The sequence below is a fragment of the Mastomys coucha genome, unplaced genomic scaffold (genome assembly GCF_008632895.1).
Source record: "Mastomys coucha isolate ucsf_1 unplaced genomic scaffold, UCSF_Mcou_1 pScaffold15, whole genome shotgun sequence".
In the NCBI taxonomy this organism is placed as follows: domain Eukaryota; kingdom Metazoa; phylum Chordata; class Mammalia; order Rodentia; family Muridae; genus Mastomys; species Mastomys coucha.
Window position 1 is genome coordinate 53,041,663 of NW_022196897.1, and position 13,245 is coordinate 53,054,907.

Here is a 13,245-nt window from a genome sequence, read left to right on the forward strand (position 1 = left end):
ATTGAATAGGTTTTTGTGTCAATTATTTGGGAGCTACAATGGAAACAGATAAAACTATTATCCTTAAATGAATTCCTAAGTATGTGTGTGTGTGCTTGGATGTGTGTGTGCGGCTCTCCCTACCATAAACAGATAAAAGCACCTCTATGTTGTCATAAAATTCAGTCAGCAAAAAGTAACCAGGCACACAATAAAATAAAAAATTAATTTTTATTAGGTTTGCACATTTTTAATTGTGATTAGCATCATTTTGGGGTAACAGTAGCATTTTCCAACATGCAGTTCATGAATATGGTTTGTCTAAATAGTTTTTTTTTTTTTTTTTTAAGAAAAAAGGTGCCTATGGTTTGCTTCTGTAAGAAACACAAATACCTTGATGTAATTGACTATATAAGTGTAATCCTCTCTGTTTTTGAGGAAAAGAAATTCTGAAGCCCACGTTTATATTTAGAACAATCTAGAGAAGCATGATTCCAAAGCAAAGAAAAATAAACAGAAGTTAGGGAATAAGGAAAAAAGCATTCTGCTCATCTGTTAGCACAGACACTATAATAAACACAAATGTTATACCCTTTTCCAATTGCAAATCATAATTTGGATGTGAAGTTGTGAGTGTATTTTGCCCCTTAAAATTACGAAATAATCCAAAATTAATGACTGTAATAAAAAAGCAGAGATCTACTACTACCCAGTCATAGTTTCGTTTCTTAGTTAGCAAATATCTTCCATGAAAAACTGCTGTGGACAGAAAGTAAGAAAAGTGATTGTGATATCAACCTGAAGATAATTTCCTCTTCTTATGTACATAATGCTGAAAAATAAAAGAAAGTGACTTTGTACAGTATTTATATTTGCTTATAAAACTCTAAACATGTTTTAACAGGTTAAGCAGTAGTGTTGTCTTTCGAACATGTATGTACAGTCTGGCTATACATTGAATGTTATCCACTTAAAATTCAAAAATAACTTGAACATTGTTAAAGTGCTGCAAACTATTGCTTAATGACTTAAAGAAATGAAATCTGCTGAACAGTTTCCTTGACCTAGCCACTGACCTATGGTTTCTCATGAATGAGATTCTGAGTGCTGAGAGAAACTAGATACCGCAACATGGTAATATCAACATGCATTGACAGCATCCACACTATCTATAATGGTACAGGATACAGTATATTATCGGTGGACAGCTTGCACTCTACATTTCTCGTGGTACATATTTGATGCAGTAAATACTGTGCTTAGGTCATTATTTGTTTGCTCAAACGTGCACCACAGAGTAAAATGACTATTTACATAATAAATAGCATTTCATTAACACATACAGTGTCAACCTCGCTGAGAGCTGAAGATGGCTAAACAAAGTGCAGGAATAAGCGGGAATTTATAAAGGGTTCTTTTGGTCAATTCGCTCTGCTAGGGCTGGGGGTAGGGAGTCAGAGTCATAATTTAGAGACTTTTAAGAGACGATGAACAGAAATGTAATACGACTCCAGGAAACGTAATACAACTCTAGACATTTGAATGAAGTTTGCACCTCCTAAGACTTGATGACCTGTCTGAACAATCTCCTTGAACTAAGCTCTAGATTTGACAAACTCAGCTCAGTGAAGCCCATGATCTAACCATCACCCCAGTACCTCCCCCTGCAGAAACACAGATGACATAGAACTGTTGAAGAACTGTCTTTGCTTTCCTTGTGACTTTTTCTCATGCATGGTCCTAAGGTGCAGCATGCCCTCATGCAAAACCACTTTGTTGTGCAGATGGGAGGGCTTTATGGATGTCAATACCTCCAGGTAACACACCCAGAAGAGTTCCTTTAGTCTATTTCCCAACAGAAACCCTGTTTACAAAAATAGTCACATGTAACAAACAACACATGGATTAAAAAAAAAAGATGAATCCACTAACAGAGTTTGTAAAAAACCTGACAAATGTGGCAGTTGAAATGCAAACGGTGGATACAGTTACTACACTAAAGTGTTTCACATTAACCCCCCCAATTATAGCTCTGCACCCCTTTAGACTGGTCCCTACAATCTGTATAGCCATTTGTCTCTTGTCTTCAGCAGTGTCAGCTGGTAGTGAGAACAGTAACCTCCTGTCAAGGTCATCTCCCCTTTACACAGAGTCACAGAATTTGCCGACAAGGGGGTCACTGTCTTATTGAGGCACTGACCTTAAAGTGAAATTGTGTAAAAACAGTCAGTTTGGCATTGACTTCCTAAAGGAGTCCTTTTGACTTCACAGGCTGTAAACAATTTGTCACCCAATTTATTATTTTTGTTTGTTTTTGTTCATTTCCCTTTGGCCTTTTCATCTTTTCCTTCCTGCTCATGTTTCTCCACGATTGGCTTTGTCACCCGATCATAGGAGGGTGGACAAGCTGCGGTGGACATTGTCAGGTCAGTTTTCTCTGTAATAGAGTTTTCATTTATCCTGTCAATGAGCATGTCTTCTTTTACAAGAAGATTAGCCCCACCTTTGAGTTTGTTCTTATTGTATGTGAATGAAGCTTGTTTTACAGTTCGCTTCAAAAGGTGGCGCCTGTAAGCTCGTTGAATGATAACAGCTGACACCTCCTCTTGTTTGCGTTTTAACGTAGTAGTGATTGGCTGATAGGAAACTTTGGAGGGATTGGAAGCCATGAACCGCTCTTCCATTTGGATTCGAAGAGCATCCATCTCTCCGCTCTCGCCCAAGACACGCTTTGTAAAAGCAAATAAGATGTCCAGGCAGTGGATGCGGTCTCCACTCACCATGGGCAGGTCCATGGCAATGAGCTGAAGTTTGTTTGGTTGTGGCAAATTGAGAGGGGGCTCAAGAGCAGCTGCAAACTGAGATAATTTTTCAAATTCCATGAACTGAGTTGCGTCAGGGTCGAACTTCTCCCAAACCTCGTAGAACATCTCAAAGTCGTCCTCGCTCAGGGGCTCTGCACTTTCTTCAGTGGCAACGCTGAAGTTCTCCAGGATGACAGCGATGTACATATTCACCACAACCAGGAAGGATATGATGATGTAGCTGACAAAAAAGAAAATCCCCACAGATGGGTTCCCACAGTCTCCCTTCACCGAGCTTCCAGGGTTAACTTTATTAGGGTCACAGTCAGGGGGTTTGCTGTTGAGAATGGGGGCCAGAAGTCCATCCCAGCCCGCAGAGGTGGTGATTTGGAACAGGCAGATCATGCTGTTGCCGAAGGTCTCGAAGTTGAACATGTCATCAATCCCAACTTCCCTCTTAACGTAGGCAAAGTTGGACATCCCAAAGATGGCGTAGATGAACATGACCAGGAAAAGCAGGAGGCCGATGTTGAACAGCGCAGGAAGGGACATCATCAGAGCAAAGAGCAGCGTGCGGATCCCCTTGGCGCCTTTGATCAGGCGTAGGATTCGTCCAATCCTGGCCAAGCGGATGACTCGGAACAGGGTAGGGGACACAAAATACTTTTCTATTAGCTCGGCAAGAAACATCCCTGTGGGAAAATAATTAAACTATCAATCAGTGAAGAAGTCATCCACTAATTATTCATTAAAATATTTGAGTTATTAAAATCCCAAGGTCAATTTCAAAGTATTGAGATTCAATTGTGTAATCTTGGGTATTATACACATATATTCCAACCATCTTCCAGTATCTGCAGCTGATTTGTTCCAGGATGCACCGCCCCTCCCCAGAACATCAAAATTCAAGGACCTAAAGCCCTTTATATCATATGGCATCACATTTGCATACAACTTATCTACATCCTTTTATTGAAAGTTTTGAATTATATTTAAAATGTTTGTCACATTTAACAATGAAAATATCATCTGAAGAGTTGCTATGATATACCAAAAATCCAAACCAAACCAAACAACAACAACAACAAAAACCAACTAAGGCTGAGTGGAGGTAGCATACGCCTTTAATCCCAGCACTCAGAAGGCAGAGGGAGGGGATCTCTGTTAGTGTGAGGCCAGCCTGGTCTACAGAGTGAGTTCCAGGACAACCAAGACTACACAGGGGAACCCTGTCTTGAAAATTCAAACCAAATTAAAAAAACAAAAAAACAAAACCAACAACAGTTGCTACAGTTTATTATACAAGAAATAGTCAGTAAAGGAGCAGGGTTCTTAAAAATACTTATGATCTGTGTTTGAATTTGGAGATATTTAATTCATACATATGGAAAACTGAATGTATGTAGAATTATACAACATATAATAGAAGTTAGCCTTAGCTTTTACTCAACAATAAATTAAAATTTAAGAATCATAGAACTACTTTTTTCCCACAAGTATTGAAACAGTTAACTTAAAATCTCATCAGAAATAAATACTAAAATTTGCTTCAATATCAACAGCCAATAATATAGGAATTTGATGGTTCTCTCTAAACTTGTTGAAGCAAACTTTTCTTTTTCACATTTCATTGATCCGAAGTCTTGGAGAGTTTCAGGCTGGTTTCACTTTCCTATGACCTTGACTTTCTCACCTAATATTATTACAGAATTGTCCATGCATATGCTTATACATTTACAAAACGCTCCAAGGTTGATACTCTTTTCCTCTCCTGTAGCATCTCAATTTTTAAATTTTTACAGCTTTTTTTCTCCCTGTGATTTTACTTTTTGGCACATTTCTGTTCATGTGGCATGCGTCCACCCCCTCCCCCCACCGTCTCTGTCTCTTTCATGTGTGTGTGTGTGTGTGTGTGTGTGTGTGTGTGTGTGATATCTGAGGCTGACACTGAGAGTCTCCTTGATGTCTTTCTACTTTATTTGTTTTTATTTTATTAGTTATTTTATTTATTTGCATTTCAAATGTTATCCCCTTCCCACTTTCCCCTTTACAAACCCCCTATCCCCTCCCCCATCCCCTGCCTATATGAAGGTGTTCCCCCACCCTCCCACCCACTTCTACCTGAGGGCTCTAGCATTTCTCTCTGTGGGGTCACCAAGAGCCTTCCCTCCCACTGATGCCAGATAAGGCCATCCTTTGCTACATATGCAGCTGGAGCCATTGGTCCCTCCATGTGTACTCTTTGGTTGGTTGTTTAGTCCCTGGGAGCTCTAGGAGGTCTGGTTTGTTGATATTGTTCTTCCTATGGTGTGGCAAACCCCTTCAGCTCCTTCAGTCCTTGCCCTAACTCCTCCATTGGTGTCCCTGCCCTCAGGGTTTCTCAATTGAACACAGAGCTCTCTGGCAGTTAGCCAGATAATTTGGGGGGGGATCCAAGAGCCTTCTTTATAAGGTGGCACACTTGACCAGGATTTACGTTGGTGCTGGGAATCTGTTCCCTAGTTCTCAAGTTTGTACAGTAAGTGCTTAAATGATATTGCATTTCTCAGCTCCTCCCTCTGCTCTTTAAATAGAGGCTCCATTAAAGCATACTTCCAACACATATACACCCACCACCAGCACCAGCACCAGCACCAGCACCACCAGCACCACCACCACCACCACCACCACCAGCAGCAGCAGCAGCACCAACACCAGCACCAGCACCAGCACCACCACCACCAATACCACCACCTCTACCAACAGCAACAACAACAACAAAAAACCCATCCACTCAACCAACCAAAAAACCCAAATGCACCGTTGTGTATGTATGCAAAGCACAAACACATCATTTTCTTTAGTCAGCCTTCTCTATCTCAGTCTCTCTCTCTGTCTGTTTGGGTCTCTCTCTTTTTGATGCTATTTACATGATTATTGTTGGAATTAAAAATTGCATATAACATATGGGTTGGACTTTAGATGTAAAACCCATTTATTCAGAAGGAGAAATAACACAAAGATCATTCCAATCGAGAAAATTTGCAATGACCTCATCTTAATTAGGACTGAAGTCCCCATACAGGGACTTCTTCACTTCTCTGAAGCATTATTTGTATCTGCAGTGAGATGAGTTACCTTCATGAGGCCCTTATGCATTACACAATTTGTAGGATAGGACTAAGAGAGAGATCTCCCGTGCTACCAGTTTCCTTCGAAAAATATTGAAAATTTCTGTATGACAGCCACAAGAAACTACTGTTAGTCTTTGTCAACACTTGATCCTTGTTTGCTTTTCCCATTATCTTATATCCATCTTCTACTCTGCGTGCTGGTGACCCCATAACTACATCTTTAATGCAATGTCTTTCCTGACCATCAGACCAGACTCCCAGTGCCCCTCTTACCAGAATCATCTAGATCAGTGGATCTAAACCTTCCTAATGCTGCAACCCTTTAATGCAATTTCTCATATTGTGGTGACCACCAATCATAAAATTATTTTGTTGCTTCTTCATAACTGTAACTTTGCTACTGTTATGAATCTTAATGTAAATACCTATGATTTCTAATGGTCTTAGGTGACCCCTATGAAAGGGCTATTCAACCCCCAAAACATTGTGACCCACAGATTGAGAACCATTGATCTAGATAGTGAATAGAACATTTAATCTCAATCACCTAAAAGCACTTTTTTATTTTGATTCATCACATAAATCTATTTAATATAATAGATCTCAATAAAGGAGATTTTAATAATTGGCAAGTAAATATTTGATGTAATGGGGTACAATATTTGTGTGAATTAGAAGCCTAATTTTGGAAGAAAAACAAATACAACTCAAAAACACATACCAACATATTGATTTTGAGTAGTGAGGTGACTTCCATTCTAAATTTCTGTTTCTAACTTTCACTTTTATTAGAGGAATTTGACAGACTTTGCACAGATCTTACCTACAATGGAGAGGATAACCACCACAAAATCGAAAATATTCCATCCAATAGTGAAATAATAATGACGGAGGGAGATGAGCTTCAGCACGCACTCGCCAGTGAATAGCACAATGAATACCAGGTTGATGCGTGACAAAATGATTGTCACATAATCGCTCTGGTCATCCGTTTCCACCATCATTGTAACCATGTTCAGACAGATGAGGATCATGATGCTGATGTCAAACACTTGTCTGGTTACAAAGTCAAAAACCATTCCTTGAAATTTGTTCTACAGAGAAACAAAGATACTTTCAGCAATGGGGGAGTTTCCTGGTAGACATAGCATGTATATTAAGTACTTCCTATATTCCCTACTTTCTAGTATTATACATAGTACCTACCTATTGGGACAAATATTTGTAATTGGTGCCTTGTAGAACATTTTTATATCTAGTTAATTAACTTGTTTTGTTTTTAAAGCATGCACATTCCTGAATACATCAATCCCTTGCTGAAGGTTCTCTCCCTGTAAACTCTGTACAGAAACACACAGTGAATTCCAACACATCAAGGTTACAGGACTGTAAGAAACCTGTTTGATTTGCTGTTGCCAAACTTTAGCTCACTGGTTGCAGTACTTTCCAGTGATGACTTAGATAATGTGGCCATTGTCTAATATATGTAGTAAATATTAGTCTTAAATTTGCTTTATTCCTAAAGAATTATCAAAGGAACCTTGTGATTTCAAAGATGTATCTGAAACATCAAACATTTACATTCTTCTTTGGCAACATTAATTTGTTTCCAGCGAGTGGTCTTTGCTGATATTGTCAGACACACAATGATGAGTCTCTACAGGGGTGATGGGGTTGAAAAGACATTCCTTGCTATACTATAACAAAGGGAGCACATGCCCTTTCTACCCATCTGTGATTCTAATCCACAGTTAGCTGATGTTAGACCCAGTATACCATTGTCTGCTTATTTCTTTGGGCCACTGACGAATCCTAAGCATATTTTAGTACCATAAAATACCCTTGGTGTGTAGTACTTGACTTGTGTAGTCCTAAGTCTCAGTGAGGAAAATGTTCTCACTGAGAAAGTAGTGCTTGAACTGGGCAGTGGTAGAGCATGCCTTTAATCCCAGCACTTGGAAGGCAGAGCAGGTGGATCTCTGAGTTCAAGACCAGCCTGATCTACAGAGTGAGTTCCACCATAGCCAAGACTCCAAAGAGAAACCTTGTCTCAAAACAAATTCACAAACAAACAAATATGGTTAGTACAATAGAAACATTCACTAACATTCTGTTCTGTGATTCATCCTGGGAAATATTTTAAGCTTAAAGATCACTGCCATAGTCAAGGACACAAAAAGAAGACCTACAGAGTTAACTGTCCTGGGACCATGAGAACTCGCAGAGCCTGGGCCACCATCCAGGGAGCATGGCACTAGATGTCCCAGGGTGGGGTGGTACAGAAAGGGGGCTCCCTTTCTTTGAGGAGAAGGGGAGGGACAATACGGAGAAGGATTTGTTGTGAGGGTAGGACTGGGAGGAGAGGTGGGAGGGAGGCTGTGATTGGGATGTAATGTGAATAAAAGAAATAAGTTAGCAAACAAAATCATTGTCATAAAAATAACCATGATAAGGGCTCTTTCTCCTTTATAGTTGGTAGATGTATCTTGGAAATATGAGAATAGATATTTATTATCACAAAATGTAATAACTCTGACACAAATAATTGGTGACTTTAGAGTTGTACAGAAATATTTCATTACTGGAATGCTCACCTCCTCTAAAATGGTCCATATTTCTACTTATTAAACAACAACTACAAATGGAGATGGTATGCCACTGAGCATCTTTTCTACCTCTTAATCTCTGAAAGTGAATGAATAGTAGCCCCACCCAGTGCTTCTGTATTGCTTGACATTGCACAACAGCTTCTGTAAAGACACAACTATTGTGAGGACCACACTAGTCTATGTAGTTTGGATTCCAGGTGTGTAGTTTTAAGTCATTTGTAGGCAAATTTGCATTTTCTGTGTATTCTTATTCTTTTTGGTCTTTAAAAAAATCTATCAAAACATGGATTAAAGATATGCAAAAAGTAGAAGGGGTTTTTTCCTTTGTTTTGTTTTCATTTTGTTTTGTTTTGCTTTGTTTGAGCTGGGAATGATAGTTGATTTCCCCTGAGAAACAAAACTCATTTCAGGTTGTTGCTTTATACTATTTTCATTTGATATTTCTTACTCCAGGTCGAGGGATAGGCTTTTGTGGCTTTTTTGATCCTAATTTCTTCATTGCATTGTAGTATTTCTTCTGTTCTTCTGTCATAAAGATGTCTTGACCTCCAAAGTATAGAAAAGAAAAATCAAAGCTGGTTAAAATTGTGTCCATCCCTTCATAATATTTCAATATTATAACAAAAGATTTCAAGAAATTAACATGGTTATTTCTGTGATTTTTTTCAATTTGAAAATTAAAAATATACTATAGTGACTATAATATTTAAATTTTAAGATAACTAAAATTGGCACTATTATTACATTGAGAGAAAAAGCCCAGAAATGGCACATTCAAAGGTCCATCTATCTTCTGCCTGGCCCACACCTCCACCTGCAATCAGGGCCCAGCACCCTGTTCTCTACTCCACAACTATTGCTGCCTCATGAGAGGACTGCTCCCACCCAGGACAACCAGCTCCATGTTCTGGTCCACACCTCCACCTGCAATTGAGGATTTATACCCTCCACCTCAGGCTATAGCTCTAGCTGCCTTTGGGGAGGTCTTTAGCTATTTGGGACAACAAGTCTCTGAGGGTTACTATTCGCAGGGATTAACAGGCCAGCCAACACTAGAGAAAAATAAATCGCTAAAGGCAAGTCCAAGGACAATAGAATAATCAATAGAAGCCAGTACAGTATGGTAGCTTCAGAACTGAGCTCTCTTACTACAGCAAGACCTGGATAGCCTAAGATACCTGAAGAGCAAGACTTGACCTTAAATCTCATCATATGAAGACAATAGATATCTTTAAAGAGGGTATAAATAAAACCTATGCAGAATACAGGAAAATACAATCAGACAGGTAGAAATACTTAATAAGGAAACAAATCCCCTAAAGAAACACAGAAAAAACCAATCAAATGAGTGAAGAAAATGAATGAAATGGCCTCAGATTAAAAATGGAAATTGGACAGACTTCAGAAGTGGCAGGGCAGCTAGGACATGATCCTTTCTACCTCCATCTACACCTAGGAGGGGCAGCAGATCCACAAACCTTCTGCTCCTTCCCTGCAAGTGGAAAGCTTGTCTCCACAGAGTGCTCTGATCCAGGGACTCAGGTAAGATAGCCATTTTCTCTGGTGACTTTCTATGGCGGGACCAGACAAGAGGCACGGGCCTCAGAAGTGGCAGGGTAGCTGAGACAGGAACCTTTCTACCTCGCTTTACAACTAGGAGGGACAGCAGATCCACAACCCTCTCTGCCTCTTTCCCCTCAAGCAGAGAGCTTGTCTCCAGGGAGTGCTCTGACCCAAGGACTCAGGAGGGATGGCTGATCCACGGCCCTCTGCCCACAGGTCATGCCAGAGGAGAGCTGATCTCCCAGAAGTGCTGACACAGGCTTACAGACCCACAGTAGGAACAAGCTCCAGCCAGAGACAGCAAGAACATCTAACACCAGAGATCAACAGATGGCAAAAGGCAAAATGCAAGAAGCTTATGAACAGAAACCAAGACTACTTGGCTTCATCAGAACCTAGTACTCCCACCACAGCAAGTCCTGGATATCCCAAAACACCAGAAAAGCAAGATTTGGATCTAAAATCATATCTCATGATGATGATAGAAGAATTTTAAAAGAACATGAATAACTCCCTTAAAGAAATACAGGAGAACACAAGTAAAGAGGTACAAGCCCTTAAAGAGGAAATGCAAAAACCCCTTAAAGAATTACAGGAGAACATGAGTAAACAAGTAGAAGCCTTTAAAGAGGAAACACAAAAATCCTTAAAGAATTACAGGAAAGCGCAACCAGACAGGTAAGGGATCCAACAAAACCATCCAGGACCTAAAAATGGAAATAGAAACAGTTAAGAAATCACAAAGAGAGACAACTCTGGAGATAGAAATCCTAGGAAAGAAGTCAGGAACCATAGATGCAAGCATCACCAACAGAATACAAGAGATAGAAGAGAGAATCTCAGGTGCAGAAGATACCATAGAAAACATTGACGCAACAGTCAAAGAAAACTCAAAATGCAAAAAGTTCCTAACCCAAAACATCCAGGAAATCTAGGACACAATGAGAAGACCAAACCTAAGGATAATAGGTATAGAAGAGAGTGAAGACTTCCAACTTAAAGGACCAGTAAATATAGAAGAAAACTTCCCTAATCTAAAAAAAGAGATGCCCATGAACATGCACAAAGCCTACAGAACTCCAAATAGACAGAACCAGAAAAGAAATTCCTCCCTCCACATAATAGTCAAAACACCAAATGCACAAAACAAAGAAAGACTATTAAAAGCAATGAGGGAAAAAGGTCAAGTAACATATAAATGCAGACCTATCAGAATTACACTGGACTTCTTGCCAGAGACTATGAAAGCCAGAATATCCTGGACAGATGTCATATAGACCCTAAGAGAACACAAATGCCAGCCCAGGGTACTATACCCACCCAAACTCTCAATTACCATAGATGGAGAAAACAAAGTATTCCATGACAAAACAAAATTTACACAGTATCTTTCCACAAATCTAGCCCTTTAAATGATTACAATTGGAAAACTCCAACAAAAGGAGGGAAACTACATCCTAGCAAAAGCAAGAAAGCAATCTTCCAACAAAACTAAAAGAAGATAGCCACATGAACAGAATTCCAACTCTAACAACAAAACAACAGGAAGCAACAATTACTTTTCCTTAATATCTATTAATATCAATAGACTCAATTCCCCAGTAAAAAGACATAGACTATTAGACTGGGTAAACAGGTAAACTGTGTCCAACATTTTGTTGCACACAGGAAACCCACCTCAGTGACAAAGACAGAAACTACCTCAGAATAAACAGCTGGAAAACAATTTTCCAAGCTAATGGTCCCAAGAAAAAAGCTGGAGTAGCCATTCTAATATTGAATAAAATGGACGTTCAACCTAAAGTGATCAAAAAAGATAAGGAGGAACACTTCATACTCATCAAAGGTATGATCTGCCAAGATGAACTCTCAATTCTGAACTTCTATGCTCCAAATGCAAGGGCATCTACATTCCTAAAAGAAACTTTATTAGTGCTCAAAGCCCATATTGAAACTCACATAATAATAGTGGGAGATTTCAGCACCCCACTCCCTGCAATGGATAGATCATGGAAACAGAAACTAAAGAAAGACACAGTGAGACTAACAGAAGTTACAAAACAGATGGATTTAACAGACATCTATAGGGTTTACATTTAGGGTTCAATGAACTTTGGTTGAGGAAAACTGTTTATTAACAAAACTTTGCATTCTTCCAGTCTGTCTGGACTGGTGCCCTGAGCAGACCTTGCGTGCAAGCTCTGCAGCCAGTCCTAAAACACCCAGAGGAAGCTCCACTCCCAGGTGCTCTAACATGCCCAGGATCAGAAGTGAGGAGGACACAACATCTGTCCCAACACTGGTAGTAACTGGGACCAGCGGGACCAGGCACACAGGAACTCCACCAGCCCAGTGACTCAGGTTTCTTCTGGTCTGTCTGGGCTGGTGCCTGTGCTGACCTTGGGCACAAGCTTCGAAGCCAGTCCCACAACACCCAGAGGAAGCTCCACTCCCAGGTGCTCTAACAAGCCGAGTCACAGTATCACAGAGACAGCTTGACTCTGAGGAGTTCTGACACAACCAGGATCACAGGAAGGACAAGCTCCAGTTAGATTTAGCAAGGGCAGGTAGCACTAGAGATAACCAGATGATGCAGGGCAAAGGTAAGAATATAAGCAACAAAAACCAAGGTTCCTTGGCATCATCAGAACCCAAAACTCCTACCATAGCAAGTCCTGGGCACACCATTACACCAGAAAAGCAAGATTCAGATCTAAAATCACTTCTCATGATGATGATACAGGACTTTAAGAAAGACATAAATAGCACCCTCAAAGAAATACAGGAGAACACAGGTAAACAGCTAGAAGCCCTTCAAGAGGAAACACAAAACTCCCTTAAAGAACTACAGGAAAACACAATCAAACAGGTGAAGGAAATGAGTAAAACCATCCAAAACCTAAAAAATAGAAAAAGAAACAATAAAGAAATCAGAAAGAGAGACAACTCTGGAGTAGAGAACCTAGGAAAGAAATCAGGAGTCATAGATACAAGCATCACCAACAGAATACAAGAGATAGAAGAGAAAATCTCAGAGGCAGAAGATACCATAGAAAACATTGACACAACAGTCAAAGAAAATGCAAAAAGCAAAAAATTCCTAATCCAGAACATCCAGGAAATCCAGGGCGCACTGAGAAGACCAAACCTAAGGATAATAGGTATAGAAGAGAGTGA

General features: G+C 39.8%; 1 protein-coding gene across 1 annotated transcript in view; it reads right to left on the minus strand.

Moving 5' to 3' along the window:
* Positions 1-260: 260 nt before the first annotated feature.
* The window catches only part of LOC116090254 (sodium channel protein type 1 subunit alpha), a 141,944-nt gene continuing 128,959 nt past the window's right edge, over positions 261-13,245 (minus strand). The window contains exons 25-27 of the mRNA XM_031370485.1: positions 8,954-9,058; positions 6,720-6,990; positions 261-3,475 (exon numbers count right to left, since the gene is read on the minus strand). Coding sequence (XP_031226345.1) covers positions 2,298-3,475; positions 6,720-6,990; positions 8,954-9,058 — 1,554 coding nt within the window. The 3' untranslated portion in view covers positions 261-2,297. The remainder of the gene's footprint in view (positions 3,476-6,719; positions 6,991-8,953; positions 9,059-13,245) is intronic.